At 40.2% G+C, this 20,814-nt stretch overlaps 2 protein-coding genes across 10 annotated transcripts in view; one reads left to right on the top strand and one right to left on the bottom strand.

Moving 5' to 3' along the window:
- The window catches only part of LOC137376191 (uncharacterized), a 73,429-nt gene extending 54,748 nt beyond the window's left edge, over window positions 1-18,681 (bottom strand). Inside the window, exons 1-6 of one of the 9 annotated variants that reach the window (XM_068044275.1) lie at window positions 18,229-18,681; window positions 13,791-13,995; window positions 11,891-12,057; window positions 10,855-10,985; window positions 7,667-7,833; window positions 1,213-1,298 (exon numbers count right to left, since the gene is read on the bottom strand). In XM_068044275.1, the coding sequence (XP_067900376.1) occupies window positions 1,213-1,298; window positions 7,667-7,833; window positions 10,855-10,985; window positions 11,891-12,057; window positions 13,791-13,995; window positions 18,229-18,390 (918 nt within the window). In that variant the 5' untranslated portion in view covers window positions 18,391-18,681. Of the gene's footprint in view, window positions 1-1,212; window positions 1,299-1,610; window positions 1,714-7,666; window positions 7,834-10,854; window positions 10,986-11,890; window positions 12,058-13,790; window positions 13,996-18,228 lie in introns of those variants that run through there. The other 8 variants (XM_068044277.1, XM_068044278.1, XM_068044282.1 and 5 more) reach the window with 8 other exon arrangements.
- A 430-nt stretch (window positions 18,682-19,111) lies between these two features.
- Window positions 19,112-20,814, top strand: part of c1d (C1D nuclear receptor corepressor) — a 32,479-nt gene continuing 30,776 nt past the window's right edge. Inside the window, exon 1 of the mRNA XM_068044285.1 lies at window positions 19,112-19,311. Within this exon, the coding sequence (XP_067900386.1) occupies window positions 19,171-19,311 (141 nt within the window). The 5' untranslated portion in view covers window positions 19,112-19,170. The remainder of the gene's footprint in view (window positions 19,312-20,814) is intronic.

Raw genomic sequence — 20,814 nt, 5'->3', positions numbered from 1 at the left:
AATTAAAGCCCGTGGAACAAAAGGGACAGTGGCAGCATGGATACAAAGTTGGCTAAGTGACAGGAAGTAGACAATAGTGGTGAACGGTTGTTTTTTGGACTGGGGGAAGGTATATAGTGGGGTTCCCCAGGGGTCAATATTAGGACCATGATCTAGACTTAGATGTGCAGGGCACAATTTCAAAATTTGCAATTGACAGTAAACTTGGAAGTATTGTGAACTGTGAAGAGGCTAGTGATAAGACTTCAAGAGGATATGTATAGGCTGGTACAACGGGCGGACATGTGGTCGATGAAATTTAATGCAGAGGAGTGTGAAGGGATAAAACCATTCTAAGATTCTATTCTATGTAACAAGGTTGGAAAAGATCCAAAAAGGTAACAAGAATCAATCCTGCTTTTAATACTTGTGCAATGATTGCAGTCTTAGCCACCATACATCTATCTGAAATGGCACCAGAAATGACATCAGCTCATCACTAGACTGGTGGGAATTTAGAATTGATATTAGTATAAACCACCTAGTAACCAATTGTTGGGGGGGGGTGAGGCTGGGGGGGAGTAGACAATTTCATGAAAGATTCTGTTCATCAGGGTTTTTTTTTAAATGTCTCATTCATAACGTAAATCAATGATTTTAATTTACTTTTATTCTCAATATTAAGGAACTGGGGTGACTTTTTGTACCCGTCCCCGCTACAGATTTTATTTGCTACATCCATTCATTGGGATCAAACACATAGTGGCTATGTAACTGGCAATCTAGAGAGGCTAGGACTTATAATCCAAAGATGTGAGTTCAAATCCCATCATGGCAGCTGGGGCATTTAAATTCAGTTAATAAATAAATCTGGAATAAAAAGCTGATATCAGTAATGGTGACCATGAAACTACTGGATTATCATAAAATCCTATCTGGTTCATAAATGTTCTTTAGGGCAGGCAATTTACTGTCTTTATGTGGTCTGGCCTATATGTGACTTCAGACACCCAGTGATGTGGTTGACTCTTAATTGCCCTCTGTTAAGGGCAATTAGGGATGGGCAATAAATGCAGGCCTTGCCAGTGAGGCCCACAGCCTCTGAATGTATGGGTAATAACTTATTAAGTTTTTCTACAAAATCCTGTCAAACTGACATGGTTCAGAATTATTACTGCTCATTGGGAGCTCTAAGAAATTTGGAAGCTTGTTTAGTTTCCTCAAATAACTGACCTTAGAATCCAGTTCAGCTGGTGGTTTATGTGAACAGTCCTTTGCATGGGCTCCAAGTTCACTCAGTTCAACCGCACTATTACAACCTTAACAAGCAGAAGTAAAATAGTGACTACAGGATCTGGCTGGGGCCTATAAAGGCTCTGAATATCTAACAGATATGGCAACTTTTATGTGCCCAAAGAGAAACAGCATTTTACCAACAAGATTTAACTGACAACTAAAAATACAAAGATTTTGGTTGAAGCTCCAATGCACTGTGTCATTGAGTGGATGAATGCAGGTTCACACCCAATGATTCAAAATATGCTGTGCTCTCCAGCCTGGCCTTGCTATTGGGGGTAAGCATAGAATGGACAATAAGTGCTTCCCTTCAAGGAGGGGAAAAATTCAGTCACCTTGTGTCACTCTTATGTACCACCTGGTACTTAGTGCCAGAGTGGATTTAGTAGAAGCTCCTTCCTGCCCACATGCCAGGAAATGGTACATGGCAACGAGAAACTAAGAAAAAGGAATGGGAGAAAATGAAAATTAACAACAAAAAAAAAAGAAAAATCTGAGAGACAACTTCTGTCTAAAGGTCAATGTATTCTCATGTACTCCTTTTTTGAAGGAGAGCTAAGTCAGCATTGAAGTCAGACCAAACATTACATTGCAGCTCTTTCTCTCACTCATTGGATTATTTTATTTAATAAATCCATCCAAGCCCAGATTTGAAGAAATGGGGTACTGAAGGGTGCTGCTGAGAAAACAATTTGCTAATGTGCAGTCTGCCTTCAGTACAGTACGAAAAGAAAACTGGAAGGAAACTTTAGGAGACATAAACTCTATGTTACTTACTTTAAAACTAAGTGATTTCTGGGCCTGGTTTATTTGAAGTGTGACTTTCTTTGCTCCTACCCAGTTAGAATAAATATCCTGGTCCTCTCACCAATTATTTAGGGTATGTTTCAGAACCTGAATATAATTTGCTAACAAAATGACTGCAACTGTACTGATAAAAGGACTCATCTATGAATATATCAAAGACATTTACGTTGTGTCTTGGTGACCTTATTGAAGTTTAAACAGCTTATTGACCTTAATCTAAGATTCAAGTCATGTTTCACTTGGGGCATTAATATTCTGTGTAACAGGTCTCAATTATCAACTGCATACATATGAATATATCAGTATTTTACATCATTACATATGTCATTGGCACAAATTAAGAATTTAAAAAAGGTCTTTAATTGATCCTAGAGGCTCAGTTAGTAATCAGAACTTACTTGAGTTCTGTTAGTCAGACAGGAAGAAATTTGTTGGATTACTGACTCTGTTATTGCATAGCTTTGGAAGTCAGCTGCTATATAATTGTAATTAATCAAACCAAGCCCTATTAGTTTACTTCTATCCATACTCAGATACCATTTATCTGCAAGATTATTTGTTGTGATCTTCATCACAATAAAGCAATTAATTAGGAAAGATAAAATATTGCTGAAAAGACTGCATGTTTTAACATATAGGAATAACTGAAACAGAGCAGAGATTAGTGTCTCATTTATTACTGATTTTTTTTTAACAAAGTAGCAAAATGAATTTGTTTCAGTAGAAGGTTTACTAGACTAATACCTGGAATGGGTGGGTTGTCTTATGAGGAAAGGTTGGATAGGCTAGGCTTGCATCCACTGGAGTTTAGAAGAGTAAGAGGCGACTTGATTGAAACATGCAAGATCTTGAGGGGTCTTGACAGGATGGATGTGGAAATGATGTTTCCCCTTTGTGGGAGAATCTCGAACTGGGGGTCACTATTTAAAAATAAAGGGTCGCCCATCTAAGACCGAGATGAGGAGAATTTTTTTCTCTCAGAGGGGCGTGAGTCTTTGGAACTCTCTTCCTCAAAAGGCAGTGGAAGCAGAGTCTTTAATATTTTTAAGGCAGAGGTAGATAGATTCTTGATAAGCAAGGGGGTGATAGGTTATCGGGGGTAGGCGAGAATATGGAGTCGAGGTTACAATCAGATCAGCCATGATCTTACAGAATGGCTGAGCAGGCTTGATGGGTAGAGTAGCCTACTCCTGCTCCTACTTTGTATGTTTGCATGTTCCATTTACATGTACTGATACATATATATGTGCAAGGCTAGAAAAAGATCTTGGATTTTTTAACTTCAGCATGAAGTTAATCCCATTAAGCCTATGGATATAGGCATTGATCGTTTTGATGGCTGCTCAGTAGAATGTTTAGCACTCATAGATAAAAACGGTAAAGGGCTTTGTTTTAGATTTGGCCATGTAATTTGAAGGATCTACCATGGTAACAGGAACATTTTGTACAAATTCTATATTGATGTGGAATAGAGCAACTTAGAAAGCCCTGATTTTAACCTAAACTGATCTGAACATGGCCCATTACCACCAGGCAGGTTAGGTTAAAATCAAGTCTAGATAGCCTGCTATTCCTGAGGTAAAGTATGCTTATATCTTATTTCCTTTGTAGCAGTTTATGTTTTAGCACTATCTTGAAAAAAAGCAGTGCACTTCTCCCCAGCATCCTGGACAATATTAGTTATCCCTCAGTCAACAGCTCTAAAACCGATTATCACATTACTGTTTCTGGGAGCTTGTGGTGTGCAATTTGGGTGCTGCATTTCCTACATTGCAACAGTGACTACACTTTAAAAGTACTCCATTGGCTGTAAAGAATTTTGGGGCATCCTGAGGTCATGAACGGTGCTTTACGGAGCCTTTAAAAAAAAATATTTTCAGGGCAGGTTTGTGTCTGATGCCAGTTTTACATTCCACCTGATTTCACTCTCTGTTGACTTCAGTGGAGAGTGAAATCAGAAAGGGTATAAAATGGCCTTCGGACCTGAACATGGCCCATTACCACCAGGCAGGTTAGGTTAAAATCAAGTCTAGATAGCCTGTTATTCCTGAGGTAAAGTATGCTTATATCTTATTTCCTTTGTAGCAGTTTATGTTTTAGACAGTAAATGCTGCACTTCAACCTTATTCTGACTCCATCAATAATAGATGGGGCTATGGCATCACTTTTCTCCAATAGAGCTCTTTATGTTTAAAAGGGGCAGAAACTTAACAGTAAAGGGCGATAATTTTCAATTTCACTGCCTGGGCAGTGTGTGTAGCAGAGTGGAGTGCTCACCAATTTATTGAACTTGTCCAATTTTCAAGCCATTGATTTCGATATCATTAAAATCGGATGTGTTCTATAATGGGCAGGTGAACCATGCCAACACATTACTGCCTGGGTGGTAAATTTGATAAATACCCCCACATCCTGCCCCATCCCATGACCTTTAAACCTCCATGTTATTAATTTCCTATCTTTGTTGAATAACCATTAGTTGCAGGGGCTCTTTCATAAAGCTCAGAAGACAAGGAAATAGATTTTAACTGTAAGATGGCTAACTGGCAGAGTGAGTTGATGGGTCACCTGATAGTGCCAATGGTGTCCTGAAGGCTGGGTCTCACTGCTATATGGTTAGTAGGTGCCCCCGTTTTAGGGAAGCTACCACCCAGTTTTGCCCTGTGGCGCCAGTGAAAATCTCCCCCAAGTATTTTATCACAACAGAAGGAGACACATTCTGCTAATATCAGGTTGGGAAGGCTGGGGAATCCTCACAGGATGAATCCATTATCCACCACTGATTGGCAATTCATATCTATGAATATTAATCTCCTTTAACTCAGAATCATTCAACAAAGGTAGAAAGATTCTCAAAATAATAACAATTATTTCACCAGTCATAGAGTCATTTACAGCATATAAGGCCATTTGGCCCATCGAGTCCAGGCCAGAGTCCTTTGAAGTGGGTGATTACAGACAATAAGAAATAGCTTCGAGGAGGAAATGGAGATGTGAGTTTGTAATGAAATGAATAGAACAATTTAATCTGCAGATGTGCCAAAGTACTTAATTGGCCAATGATGCTAAACAAAAGGAAAAAGTTGGGCAGACACAAAGGTACAGACAAAGACAAGGGTTTTGAGAAGACTTTCAATAACAGGGCATTGGCAAGGCACAGGGAGTTGCAGAGAGTGACATCATGCTGCTAAAATCAACATTCTCTTCAGATTAAATTTTTATTAGTGTTTGAATGTAAATACATATTTACATTGCCATCAGGAAAATTAATTAAGAACAAATGTTAGCATAAAATAAAAGCATATGACACATACTTGTAAACACAATGACAAACGATGTGCCTTTAGACAGAAGACTGAATGTTAAAAAATATCCCGAGTTAAACCAACCAGTGCTGAATCTGAAAGTGATCTATGATCAGCTGATGACCAAAGACATTTACAATAGTTTTTCTGCTGGCTGGCATATATTCTATCTGTAATTAGCTAGGAAAGTCATTATGTTGCTGTGTCATCAAGTGTTCTGGAAATATAATTTCTATTTCCATTGGCATTATTTTCTCTAGACAAGTATTAGCAATAATATTAACTTCCACTTTTTGTAAGTTTTTAGAATGATCAAACTTTTTCAGTTTTAGATATCTCATTTACACCATCTCTCTAAAGGGCCTTTCAGCTTTGAAGGACCATTATTCAACAGATGGGATACTTTTCCAAAGTTTATCTCCCAGCAAACAAGCTAATTTTTAATAATCTCCTTTACATGCAAGAAACAAGGTTCAAAACATAAGTTTGACAAATCTATTAAGAGTTTTTTGAGGTTAGAACTAGCAGGGTAGATGGGGAGAACTAGTGAATGTAGTGTATTAGGATTTTCGAAAATCATTCAATAAGCTGTCACACAAGAGATAATTGCACAAAATTAGTGGGGTAATATATTATAATGGATTGAGGATTGATCAACAGACTGAAAGCAGAGAGTAGGAATAAACAGATCATTTCAGGTTGGCAAGCTGTAAATAGTGGGATATCGCAAAGATCAGTGCTTAGACCTCAGCTATTTACAATCTATATCAATGACTTAGATGAGAAGTAAAAACAAAAAATACTGGAAATACTCAGCAGATCTGGCAGCATCCGTGGAGAGAGAAACAGAGTTAACGTTTCAGTTCGATGGCCCTTCATCTTCACGTGAAATGTTAACTCTGTTTCTCTCTCCACAGATACTGCCAGAGCTGCTGAGTATTTCCAGCACTTTGTTTTTATTTCAGATTTCCAGCACCTGCAGATGAGAAAACTGAGTGTAATGTAAACAAGCCCTTTGCCGATACAAAGTTAAGTGAGAAAGTGATTTGCGAGAAGGACACAAAGAGGCTGCAAAGAGATACAGACAGGTTAAGTGAGTGGGCAAGATGAAATATAATGTGAAGTGTGACGTTATCCATTCTGGTAGCAAAAATAGAAAAGCAGAGTATTTAAATGATGCGACACTAGGGAGTAGAAGAATGAGAGGTGATCTCATTGAAACACATAGGGGGAGAAACTCATCCACGTACCAGTACTACGCAGATTTATGTGGATTCACTGGTATAGGCAGCATGGCAGGCCACTACTTGCACCATTTGTGTGGCGTTCTTCAATCATATCAATGGAGAACGCCCCATGGGCCATGTAGGTAGTGGCCTGTGATGCTGCCTGCATCTAGGAAATTGACTATAGTCTGAGTATATGGGAATGAATTTATCCCCCATTGAATTCTTAAGGGGCCTGACAGGGTAGCAGTTGGCAGGAAAAAAGACAGAAGCGCAAGGAGAGAGCCAACTGTGTAACAGCCCCGACAACCAATTTTATCTGCAGCACCTGTGGAAGAGTCTGCCACTCTAGAATTGGCCTTTATAGCCACTTCACGCGCTGCTTCACAAACCACTGACAACCTCCAGGCGCTTACCCATTGTCTCTCGAGACAAGGAGGCCAAAGAAAGAAACATGGGAATGAATTCATCCCCCATAGAATTCTTAAGGGGCCTGACAGGATGCTTCCCCTGACTGGGGAGTCCAGAACTAGAGGTCACAATCTCAGAATTAAGGATTGACCATTTACGGCTGAGATGAGAAGAAATTCCTTCACTCAAAGGGTAGAATTCACTTCCCCAGAGAGTTGTGGATGCTAAGTTGTTGAGTATATTTAAAGACAGAGATTAATAGATTTTTAGATATTAAAGGAATTAAGGGATATGGGGATAGGGTAGGAAAGTAGAGTTGAGGTTGAAGATCAGCCATTATCTTATTGAATAGCAGAGCACGCTTGAAGTGCTGAATGTTTTTCCAGTTCCTATTCTTATGCTCTTTTGTACAGATTTTGATCTGAGTGCATCAGCATTTGAGAGATTGTTTGAACTTTGTTTTACGTTGTGTAGATAAATAAGAAAAATGGAACAATACCAAAAGATAGAAAATTGGAGGAACATTCTTTGTATTACACAGAAACTACTGAGAACATAAAGTTTTCTTCAAGATATTCAACACAATGTCTTTATTTGAACCTTCAAAAATTATGGAAAATATTCCCATAAGGGTGGTTGTACCTCTGTATCTGAAGCAACAGTAAACAGAAACATCTGATAATTTTCTGTCCAGCTCATACTCTGGGACACGCCAATGTTCATCAAAGGGAGCATCATCAAAAGGGTCACAATTTGTTTTTCGAGTGAGGAAGTTAATACACGCTCCTGAGAATATTTGCTTGGGGTCACTTTGCAATAAGAAACATTAACATCAATTAAAAAGGCTGTACAATCATAATCTATTGTGTAAACAGTAGAGTAGTATTGTTAGAGCACCACTATGTCCGATTAGGACACTATGATATGGTTAAAAGTTCAGATTTTGTTCCAGCTAGCACCTTAACCACAGAGGTGCTGCTCCATTAAGTAGAAATCTTCCTCAGGCTGCAAAAGTAACAAACGATGCTACAGAAGAATTATTAGCATGGTCAGAAAGTAGGCTAGCTAATTATTGCAAAGCCATATCCTAGACTCAATTCTTAAATTATGTTTTTTTTTAGTCCCTAAAATCTGCGGGCCATGATGCCATGATTCCAGCAGTCACTTCCCTGCCACCAAGGAACTCATTCATGTCCCGGTAGCTCCCTGTGTAAAGGAAGACAATCAAGAAGTCAAAAAAAAAATCTCCCATGCTTCAGGTGTCCCAGGCTATTTGCGCTGAGACTCACATCTGCCCATCTGCGAGTGCACAGGTCTGATCTCACTGGGGCCTATCAGCTTCCAAGATAATGCTATGTCCTGAGTGACCTGGGAAAGTGGGAGTCTCTGCTGCAGGTTCCAACGCTGATGACAATTGCCTTGTGAAGGGCGGGCAGAGGTTCCACTCCATGAAAAATCCTTGAATTGACAAGAAACCTGATGCCACTAGGCACCAGCCATATTCCAGTGGGTTCTGTTGGTCTCTCACTGGGGTTACGGCTGAAGCCTAGAGGAAACCCTCATGAATATGGCATCATCTCTTTCAGTTCCTTTTTCCAAAACTCCTCACTGCATTCCCAAAGGTACAGATTCTTTGATGGTTCCATAGGTACTAGGTATACTTAGGTATGTCACTTTAAACAGTCATTGTTTGTATATAAACCCACAGAACAACAAAAAATTGGGTTTATCACTGCAACACTCCCCAAGATGCTTAATAAGAGCGTTATCAATAAAAATACTGACACTGAACCACAGAAAGAGATATCAATACAGATGTCCAACAGCTTGGTCAAACAGATAGGTTTTAAAGAACATTTTAAAGGACGTGAGTGCGGAGAGGTTTAGGGAGGGAATTCCAGAGCTTAAGGCCAAAAGCAGTTGATTCAAAATTCAATTAAATTTTAACCACTTGGGCAGCACCAGATCGACTGCCTGTTCCAAACACTGCTAGTCCACCTGATATTCTTTTGAAGACTTTTCACAGCAATGTGAGGAAAGGCATGCCTCCGGAAAGTTCCAGGCCCCACTATTAAATCAAACACTGCTGGCCCGCCTGATTTTCATTTCCCGACTAAATGGCAATATGATGCAGGGCATCCGGTGGGAGGGTTTTCAGGAAGGATTTATTGGTAAGTGGATTTTAGACAACCCTAACCATCAACGTTTTCACAAAAGAGTCCATTAATATTCTAAAACAAAAACAGAAATTGTTGGAAATAAGCAGCAGGTCAGGCAGTATTTGTGGAGAGAAAAACAGAGTTGTCATTTCAGGTTGATGACCTTTCATCAAAAAGAAAGTTCTGATGAAAGGTCACTGACTTGAAATGTTAACTCTGTTTCTCTCTCCACGGATGCTGCCTGATCAGCTGAATATTTCCAGCATTTTCTGTTTTGGTTTCAGATTTCCAGCATCTGCAGTATTTTGCTTTTGTACCCGTTACATTCTCATCGTTTTTCCCATTTTCAAAAACAAAAGTCCAATCCTGGATGTAAATGGTTTAATGGAGTTAGAAATAGTTAATACACAGCTTATAAGTCAATGGTGGGATTCCACAAGGGTCCATTGCCATGATAACACACTGGTTTTGTTGGACATTTATAGCTGTGTTTCACCTATCAAAAAAAATCACATAGTCAAAGAGCTACAGGAAGAGACCAATTGACCCTTTGTGTCTTTGTTCATGCTCCGTCCCCTATTAGAGCTATCCCCTCCATTTCCCACCTCTTTTCCTGTACCCTTGAATATGTTTTTCTTTCAGGTATTTAAATGTTGTGATGACTTCAATTTGATATCAAATTTTGGTGAAGGATTCCATTGCCTAGGAATCCTTCATGGAAAATAATTCCTAATGTCCTCTTTATATTCATAATACTAATCCTGAGTATAACATCATTCACCAATTAATGGACATAATTATCCACTATTTACTCATTCAACCCTTTCATAATTTGGAAAATTTCTATTAGGTCCTCCTTAACCTTGTAACAGTAGTTTCTCAGTTATATTTTACTTAAAAAAGACCAAAAAGATAAATTCTATAGGTCCAATTGTTAGCTTTTAAATTTTGGTGAGGGCCAAACAGAACACTTGGACAGTGTTTGGAAGCTCAACATATTCCACATGTAACATCTCATCAAATATACCTCGAGACTCGAAAATGTTTGTCAAGGAACAAGAGAAGGCTCATCTGTCTTATCCAAGAAAAATGGTTTAATTTCAAAAACTGTAAGAAAAGTTGAAAGCTTCTTTCTGAAAAGGGTAGATTTGCCTCTTATGGACTATTCCTAGCTCTTTGAACCAAGTATTCTGCTGTTCAGTTTTTTTTTTACTTCTGTGAATCATTTTTAACTGTGAATACATTTGACTGGGTGCTTACTCTGCACACAATGTTCAAGAATTATAATTTGATAGGAGTTGTAGGAGGAATCCTACGTACCCTCCAGAAACCAATTTACTGTGATTGTAATTAACTGTTAGACCTGGTTGTATTAATTCAGCACGACAAAGAATTAAAAACTCAGGCTTTAGTTTGTAGGAGATGGATCTACTTGCAGAAATTGTCACCAATTATGCAAGAAAGCCAAAATAGTCAATTCTACCAAACAGAATGCTTCTTTTATAACAAGTCAGCTTTTCGCTAAAATTATTGAGAATAGGAATGTCTGGCTCTAAGTAAATTGATAGCGATCATCCTGCCTTTCCTTAATGTAGAACAGGGGAAGAAAAAGATAAATTAATAATTTACTTTGTAGAATTTCAGGCAATAAGTTCTGGAAAACTTTCTTACCTTCCTTTGATTGAGACAGGCTGGTAGAAAGCCTTAAGGGATATAGGGCACTCATATTCTATGGTATCATTGAGGTCTGGGAAATGGATAGACCACGGAAACTGTACCCGGGAGATAATAACCTGATATATCTGTTCAGGAAAATTTTAGAATGATTATTTTAACAGGCTTCTTTGCTGGGCTGGCTTTAGAAGCTAACTCTATCAAACAGTACATAAGAACATAAGAAATAGGAGTGGGAATAAACTATACACCCCCTCGAGCCTGCTCCACCATTCAATACGAACATGGCAGATCTTCTGTCTCAACTCCACTTCTCCCACCCGCTCCCCATATCCCTCGTGTCCATGAAAGACCAAAGATCTGCCTATCTCAGCCTTAAATATTCTCAACGATGGAGCATCCACAATCCTCTGGGGGTAGACAATTCCAAAATTCACAACCCTCTGAATGAAGAATGACCTATGGTTGTGTAGCCTTTGCCAGTCTGATCTCAGACTTTTGCTAATTGTTGGTGGAGGTCACTAATGCCAAAGTCCTCACTGCTGGTCTCTACAGTGGACTACTGGCTAAGCCCCTGAAATGCCAGACCTGACCCAATACTAGAAAACCTGTTTAACTCTTCCTACTGTTTGCACTTTTCAAATTCCATTCCAGAAGGTTGTCACTGCTTCCGATGGCAAACACTCTGGGTCATTTCCACTGCAGTTGCCATTGCAGGAAACTTGTACAACAACAACTTTCATTTATATAGTGTCCTTAGCATAGACAAAGGCCCCAAGGCGCTTCATAGAGGCATAAATGAAACACTGTAAAGTTAATGGTTCAGGTTTTTATAAGATACGAACATACAAATTAGGAGCAGGAGTTGGCCATTCGGCCCCTCGAGCCTGCTCCACCATTTGATAAGATCATGGCTGATCTGAATGTGGCCTCAACTCCACTTTCCTGTCTGCCCTGATGCCAAATGACTTTAAATTGCTACAAAATAACAAATTACAGGAAACTTTAGGTAAGTAAATCCACTGCACAGTACCTGTGATCGAGCACCATCTGCTGATGTAACACTCACATCCACTTTGGTATGTCCTACAGATAGGTATGTTGGATTACTGACATTCGACCCATCAACAGTTATTTTCATATTACGGTCTGGGACAGATGGTTGAACATTCACACTGGTCATATGTAGTGGTGCTGTACCTAATGTGTTAGGAGAATAATTTTTAATATGTGAAAATAATTTTGGTACTGCACTGAATAATAATTTCATAGTTCCAAACTGCTTTAAACATGTAGTGCATATACATTATACTATTATACATATGCATGCATATGTGGATTGCAAACCTCTCTGATCCAAAGGCCTAACATATTCCTTCGGACACTTGAGACACCCTACCTGCTTGCACACATGGACACAGCTCTTAGCTAGTCTAATAGGGAGCAACTTCATATTTCAGCATCCTATGCAAATTAATAAACTGTAATGTAGAAAATACTTGGTAGAAAAGGCTCAAAAATTTGTATGTTCGTAATGTACTTCTTTAAAAGAATGTTTGTATCTTTTCCATAGCAGCCACGGTTAAAAATGGGGTTGCACCTGCAAATGCACTTATTCTGTGAATAAGACCTAAAGAACTTTTTGCTTATAGTCATATTGGCTTTTCAAAGCTCTCAGTCACAAATAATTACCAAAAGTTTGTATCAGGTAGAGTGACGATAATGTGGTTATTTCAATGTGTTGGCAAATTTGCATTAGTTGGCATTTTAGCAATTTCCTATTAGCATTTTCATGGCTCTAAGAGATATTTATGTCCACAGGTTTTCCTGGTTTTCCCCCCCATAGCATTATCCTGATGCTCCACCAGCTTTCCTAGGCTGTTCTCAATGTTTTAAAATCCCACAATTTCCAGGTCAACAAGTTGTGATTTAGATAACTTGACAACCAGTTGAATCCCTAACTTCTGACTGTGTGTATAATTCAATATTGTACTATTGTGAAATTCACAGAAGCTTTGGAGATTGTAATTTCAGTATAAGATCTATTAAATCAAATATATAAATTTAAACTAGGTTTGGCCACATTCCTCACTAGAATTCTCTGGTCTGTTTTTGTATTGAATTTAATTTTCAAACAATTTTAAGAAATATTTTGTTGCTGTTAAATGCCAACATAGTGTTGTTCCTTTGATTTGTAATTCTTTTGTGTTTAAAGGCTGTTAAGAAGAACTTGGAGCCATCACTTGTTAAGAGACAGTTTCCAAGAAACCAGAAAATCAGCATTGGTGAATGTTTTGCAAAAATGTCTTTCAGAATCATAAAAGAATGTTCTGCCGCAGAAAAAACCATCAAAAGAGGTTGACATTTTAAGGCTATTTCCATGCTGTCTGTATGCGAATATTACCATATGCTTGATATCTGTAGTTGCTTCATTGGATTGTTTAAATTGTACATAAATAATGCAGTCAATTTAAGCATGCACAACTCTGGTCTTGCATTTGATATTTTTACCATTCAAAGGAGAGTGCATCCATTGGAGATGTTATGCAAAGTTCAGTTTAACATAACTAAAGATCATTGTTAATCCAGGGCCATATGACTTCTGAAGGCAGCGGTCATAAAAAGTGTCCTTCCTATTTGTGGAGACAAAATTCACTCACTGATAGCACCATACAATCACTGTAATATAAAACAGTACTCAAAAGGCCAAACTATAACAACACAGAAAATACTAAGACTCTCTGACAAGGCAGATGACTGGAAAGGGAGGGGACATGAGGTAGAAATCTTAATTTTACTTTTAATGAGCTTGGTGCTTATTTGTACACGCTAAACATTTTCCTTTTTTCCAGTTCTGCTATGTAAAGTCACTGACCTACACTGGAGGAAACTTAATAAACTTTTAGCATTCATCAAAGAAACTACCCACATACATGTATATTGATATACATTTAAAGAAAACGTAGGATCAAGCGGCAACTTTTCAGCTATTTTCAGTCCGCTTAGTAATGGAGTGCTTGAACTGAGTTTGATCGCCTCTATTTTATATCGCTTCAGAGTTCCATCTTCTGCAGCAACCTCAATTTCAATTTTATTTACACCATCTTGGAGGGAGACCGTTTTACTACCACCTGAACCCTAGAGGAAAAGAATAGCAATAATTTCACCAAACTACAAAATAGTACATGGAAAATTATTATTGTTACAATCATTTGGATGTGCTGTTGTTACCTGATAGAATTTGACAATTAGATCATTGGCCAGTAAGCCAAGCCAGAAATTCTCTCCCCAAGCAGTGAAAATGAAAAGTACTCCGAGTGACTCAAGGGAGGTAATGCGAGGTACAGTTATGTGAACAATTCATGGTCAAGGATTATTTTAAAGTGTCAGTTTGGCTCAGTTGTAGCATTCTTACTTCTAAGTCAGCAAATTGTGGGTTCAAGACCAACTCCTGGATTTGAGCAGCTAATTTAGACTAGTATTGAGGAGGTGCTGCGTTCCAATATAGCTTTAAACTGAGACCATTTGTCTAGGTGGATGTAACGGATTCATATTATTACTTGAAGTACATCAGTGATTTCATCTCATGGGCTGTTGTGATTCAAATCTCAGCTAATACCACCAAATCATTTAGCTTATTCATTGTCTGGGGTTCCATGCTGTGCACAAACTGGCTATTTTGTTTCCTTTAAAAAACATTTAAAAAGTAATTAAATCTGTGCTATCAAAGTAGTTACATTCGAAGAAAAACATTCTGTAAAGTAAGCTAATTGTTCCTCAAATGCAAGAGTAGATGTTGATTTTATGCCCAGCTATCATCTGTATGTTGAGGTAGGCCAGAGCCATTCGACCAGTCTGCTTCGGATGCTTGCAAGCGTGACATGAAGGCCCTAAATGTCAACTATTGCACTTGGGAGTCACCAGCTGGCGAAAGAGGGAAATGGCGACACAGCCTGTGGACTGACATGCACTACCACAATGACCAGTTGCTATAGCAGCTTGGCAACAGGCGCCAACATCAAAAGCAACTCACAGCATCACTTGGCAGCTTCATGTGCAGCACTTGTGGCAGAACCTGCCTCTCAAGGATTGGCCTTCACAGCCATCAGCAAAGGTGCACCAAGGAAAGACACCCCACCTAAATGGATTGTTTGCTCCATGTCCATCATCTTTGTAAATGGAAAGATGCCAACAATGTGTTATTGTCAACACCCAAAGTAATTTAGTGCCCCTTTCCTGCCTTTGATCTGCAAGTATGTTTATACGTCAACTTTAATGTCACTGCAAAGTGGTTTCTGCTTTGCAGTAATGCTGAAGCTGCAGTAGAAATTCTCCAGTGAGAAGAGGCATGAAACCCTGGAAGCAGGCAAATGTACTCATTGTTGGGTTTGATACTGCGTGTAGTACCACTTGCAGTGTGGTGTCAAAACTATTTTAAAAATTGCTCACAGGGCCTCAAACTCTTTTTAAAGCTAACTGTAGCTGATTCAAATGTTTAGGCAGTGCGGATGCTCCCTCCAAATGCTCTCTAAAACATTTAAATTGTGCTTCTCCTTGCTGGACAGAAGAATTGCAATTTGAGCAAAGTAAGTTTAGAGGTACTGGCTGGCAAGTTGGCCTTCGTGGTGTTAGTGTCAAACGCCAGGGCAGATGTAGTATTGTTGCAACACCATCACCAGTTATCATTTATTTCATGGCCCACGACCAACTTTTTGGGGAAAGCCCAGTTTAAGTTATTTGTCAGATTTTGTTAGATCACCTTCAGCAATAGGTTCTGGAATTGTTTCCCTGAACCTCTCCACCACTCTCCCCTTCTTTAGGATTCTGCTGAAACCTACTTCTTTGACCAAGCCTTTTGATCAACTGCTCCAATATAATTTAAGGTGGCTTTGTGTCAAATGTTCTTTGATAAATTGCTCATGTGAAGCACTTTGGGATGTTTTACTACCACCTCCCCTGTGCTCATTGATTTACATTGGCTCCTGGTTAAGCAATGCCTCAATTTTAAAATTCTCACCCCCTCCTTATCTCTGTAAGCTTTTCCAACCCTACAGCCTTCAGAGATCTTTGCACTCCAACAAAATACTTAAAGGGATAGATAGGGTAGATGCAGTTAAGATGTTTCCCCTGGTTGGGGAATCGAGAACCAGGGGACACAATTTCAAAATATGGGGAAAGCCACTTAGGACTGAGATGAGGAGAAATTTCTTTACTCAGAGAATTGTGAATCTTTGGAATTCTTTACCCCAGAGGGCTGTGGAAGCTCAGCTATTGAGTACTTTTAAAGCAGAGATTGACAGATTTCTAAATACCAGTGACATAAAGGGATATGGGGATAGTGTGGGAAAAAGACATTGAAGTGTATGATCAGCCAGATCAGTACTGAATGACGGAGCAGACTTGATGGGCTGAATGGCCTACTCCTGCTCCTATGTTCCTCTAATCCTGGCCTCTTCAGCATCCGCAAATTTAATCACTCAACCATTGGAGGCAGTGTCTTTAGCTGCCTGGCCCCAAGCTCTTGAATTCCCACCCCAAACCTACATGCTTCTCTTTCTTCTTTAAGATGCCTCTTAAAACCTATCTATTTGACCAAGTTTTTGGGCCATCTGCCCTAATATCTCCTTATATGGCTGTGAAGCAACTTGAAACATTTTACTACATTATAGAGCGCTATACAAATGCAAGTTGTGGCCCAACTTCAGAACCCACAGCAATAATGGTTGACCTAACTGCTCTCTGAAATGCCTAACAAACTATTCAGTTGTATTTAAGAAGGTGGCTCACCACCACTTTCTCAAGGGGCAATCAGGGAATAGGCAATAAATACTGGCCTTGCCACTGATGCCCACATCCTGTGAATTAATAAAATTAAAAACTATACTGTGCTGGTGCCTAAGCTTGAATTGTATGTCGTTAAAGTTGGATAAAGGACTCCTGTCACCCTTCTGGTTTCAGCTGTGGCTCTGTGAGTAGCACTCTTACCTCTAAGTCAGTAAGCCGTGGGTTCAAGTCCCACTGTAAAGACTTAAGCACAAGAATCCATGCTCACACTATGATGCAATCCCTCCTAAGGCAATATATTCTTCCTAAAAGGTGCCCAGAGTACTCCAGGTGTAGCCTAACCAGGGCTTTATATAGCTGAAGCATGATTTCTACTCCCTTGTGCTATAATTCTCTAGATATAAAGGCCTTTTTGATTATTCTCTGTACCTTATTTTTTAGAGATACAGCACTGAAACAGCCCCTTCGGCCCACCGAGTCTGTGCTGACCATCAACCACCCATTTATACTAATCCTACACTAATCCCATATTTCTACCACATTCCCACCTGTCCCTATATTTCCCTACCACCTACCTATACTAGGGGAAATTTATAATGGCCAATTTACCTACCAACCTGCAAGTCTTTTGGCTTGTGGGAGGAAACCGGAGCACCTGGAGAAAACCCACGCAGACACAGGGAGAACTTGCAAACTCCACACAGGCAGTACCCAGAATTGAACCCGGGTCGCTGGAGCTGTGAGGCTGCAGTGCTAGCCACTGTGCTGCCCAAATGTTCATTACATTTTAATGATCTGTGTACTTGAACCCTCAAGCTCAAAACAGTACAGGTCCAGAGACTTATCACCAATTAGAAAGTACCCTGGTCTATCCTATTAAGCTCCAAAGTGAAATACCTCACATTTGCCTACTTGGAAACCTATTTGCCACGGTTTTGGCCTGTTTCTGTGCTATATAACTCTATGACACTTAATATATCAATATCCCGTTGCAATGTCACATTTTCATATATACTGCTTACAACACCAACTATCTTTGTGACAGAAGCAAACTTGGGTATGCAGCTTCCCATCCCAACATCTAAGTTGTTAATTAACAAGTTAGGTCATGTCAACAGTGGATAGAACGCTTGCTCCCAAGTCAAGAGGTTGCAGATTCCAGTCCCAGTCCAGAGACTTGAGTACAAAAATCTAGGCTGACACTCCAATGCAGTACATAGGGGCTACTGCACTGCCAGAGGTGCTGTCTTTCAGCTGAGATGTTAAACTGAGGACCCCATCAGGTGGATGTAAAAGATTTCCCCCGGGCACTTCTTTGAAGAAGAGCAGAGGAATTCTCCCTGGTGTCATGACTAATATTTATCCCTCAACCAACATCACTAAAAACAGACAATGTGGGTTATTGTCACATTGCTGTTTGTGGGAGCTTGCTGTGTGCAAATTGGCTCCTGAGTTTCCTACATTACAATAGTGCCCACACTTCAAAAGGTAACGTCGTTGGCTATAAAGCAGGTGGTGAAAGGCGCTGCCGTGATGCAAGCTTTCTCTTTGCGCACGGCTGCAGAGGGAAACAGTGCTGGCACTCACAATGATTTGGTAAGTGGCGTGGCTGTCGCTGATCACTGGGTACACGGTCAGAGTGGCCGCATCACTACCCACTGTCACTTTGTAAGCGATCACACTGGGGTTGAAGGGAGGTTCCAGTGTCCCGGAAGAAACGGTCAGCTTCTTTAAGTTGCAGTCGTCCATCGCCACCTCCTCTCGGCTCCCTGTCTGTATATCGTGCAGAACAAGGTGGCACTTTAAATGTTGTCCGCTTTTCTCAGCCGCCCAGGCTCAACATGTCGCCGCTCCCATGGCAACCGAAGCCTTTGACAAACTCCAACCAGAGGTGAGGGCCCGAGACGATCATCAAACGCCTTATAATCAACCAGCGGTCGATGATTCCCTCACTCGGCCAAAAAGAAACAAAAGAGAAGCATTAAACGTTGGCGGATTTATTTATTTCCAAAGGACGGCCTCCTCCTCCCGCCGCACTAGACTACAACCCCCGGCATGCCCTTCGCCTGCCGCACATGCGCACTGGGATCCTGCGAGTCCAAAACAGCTATTATTCGATTATTCTACCACACGGCGCAAACATGTTGGAATTATCCGTGGTATCAAACTCTTATGTGTATTTCTAACGGTCTGTTCTTAAACTAAAACGTTGCCTCGTTTTACGTGACAGGACTACAATGACCAGCATGCCCTGCGTGTCTGGCGCATGTGCATTAAGGAGAGCTGATTCTAAGACGACGAATATTCGATTATTTTAGGATCTGTCGAAAATATATTGGGAATTATAGGCGGTGCTAAAAGTGCTAGATTTAATTTTATCTGTGCGTTCTAATTTGGGTATTCCCCAAATGTGAAGAGAAATGACTACAAGTACCAGCATGCTTTGGGCGTGTTGCATATACGGGGTCAGGGGTGACCGGAAGTGATCCCGAATCCTCCTCCTGCTTCCGCCGGGCAGGTTGTTGCAGCATGGCGGCTCCCGAGACTTTAAATGAAGACTATCCGACAGAAATCCACGAGTGCCTGGTGGGGTTTGAGGAATCTCTGAAGTCTGCCGATGGAACATTGAGAAATCTGATGTCGGTGCCCAGGAGTGAGCTGTTGCAAAAGGTAATCAACGCCTTTGCTTTTTTTGTTCACAGTGGCCCAACATTTATTGCCCTGAGTGACTTGCTCAGCCATATCAGAGGGCAGCTCAGAGTCAGCCACATTGCTGTGGATTTGGAGTCACATATAGGCCAGACCGGATAAGAAAGGCAGATTTTCCTCTCTAAAGGACATCAAGGGTGTAATTGCACTAGAGAGGATACAGAAGAAATCCATGAGGATGTTGTTGGAACTGGAGGATTTTAGCTGTGAGGGAAGGTTGGATAAGCTGGGGTTGTTTTCATTTGAACATAAGAGGGTGAGGGGAAATTTAATTAGGGTGTATAAAATTATGAGGGGCCTAGATAGAGTGGATAGGAAGCACCAATTTCTGGTAACTGTGGCTCAATTGGTAGCACTCTTGCCTCTGAGTTCAAGTCCCACTCCAGGGCTTGATCACCAAAGTCAAGGCTGACATTCCAGTGCAGGTCTGAGGGAGTGCTGTGCTGTTGGAGGCGATGTCTTTCCAATGAATTAACCGAGGTCCCATCTGCTTGCTCAGGAGGACGGTGTCCTTTCTAATTTTTAATCCCTCAATCAACATCACAAAAATAGACTAGCTGGTCATTATCACATTGTTGTTTGTGGGGATTTGTTGTGTGCAGACTGGATGCTGTGTTTCCTTCAGTACTACATTGTGACTACACTTTGGAAAAAAAAAGAAAAATACTGTGGATGCTGGAAATCTGAAATGAGGACAGAAAGTGCTGGAAATACTCAACAGGTGTGGCAGCATCTGCGGAGAGCGAAACAGAGTTAACGTTTCAGGTCCGCTAACTGTTTCTGAAAAAAAATTAATCAGCTGTAGTGCTTTTAGCTGACCGGTGGCTGTGAAAGGTGCTACTTTTCTTTCTTTTGGCAGAGGTCTCAATTAACAAGGGGTATAGATTTTCAAGTAACTGGGAGAAGAATAAGAGGGGAATTGAATAATTTTCACCCAGAGGGCCGGTGGGGGTCTGGAACTTATTGCCTGAAAGGGTGGTAGAGGCAGAAAATCACACTGCCTTCTTTAAAAAAAAAAACACTTTGATATGCACTTGAGGTGACATAACCTACATGACTGTGGGCCAAGAGCTGGAACATGGGATTTGGCTGGATAAGATTTTCAGCTGGCACAGACATCATGGGCAGAATGGTCTCCTTACATACTGCAAATTTTTCTATATTTCTAGTAAACTAAATGGGTTTTTATGACAATTTGGTAGCTTCATGGTCACCATTACAGATATCCGCTTTTTGATCCCACTTTTATTTAATTCACTGAATCGAAATTCCTCATTTGCCAGTGGTGGGATGTAAGCTCACACCTCCGCAGCATTTGCCTCGACCTCTGGATTGCTAGTCCAGTAACATAACCACTATGTTTCTGTTTCCGTTGGGCTTGCTGTCAAAAAGATCCCAATAATTAATGCAAAAGTGACAAATGCACATTGATATAAATTGCTTTACTCGGCGGGTTGTGAATCT

The sequence above is a fragment of the Heterodontus francisci genome, chromosome 13 (assembly GCF_036365525.1).
Source record: "Heterodontus francisci isolate sHetFra1 chromosome 13, sHetFra1.hap1, whole genome shotgun sequence".
NCBI lineage: Eukaryota > Metazoa > Chordata > Chondrichthyes > Heterodontiformes > Heterodontidae > Heterodontus > Heterodontus francisci.
This window is presented reverse-complemented; position numbering and strand designations above follow the sequence as displayed.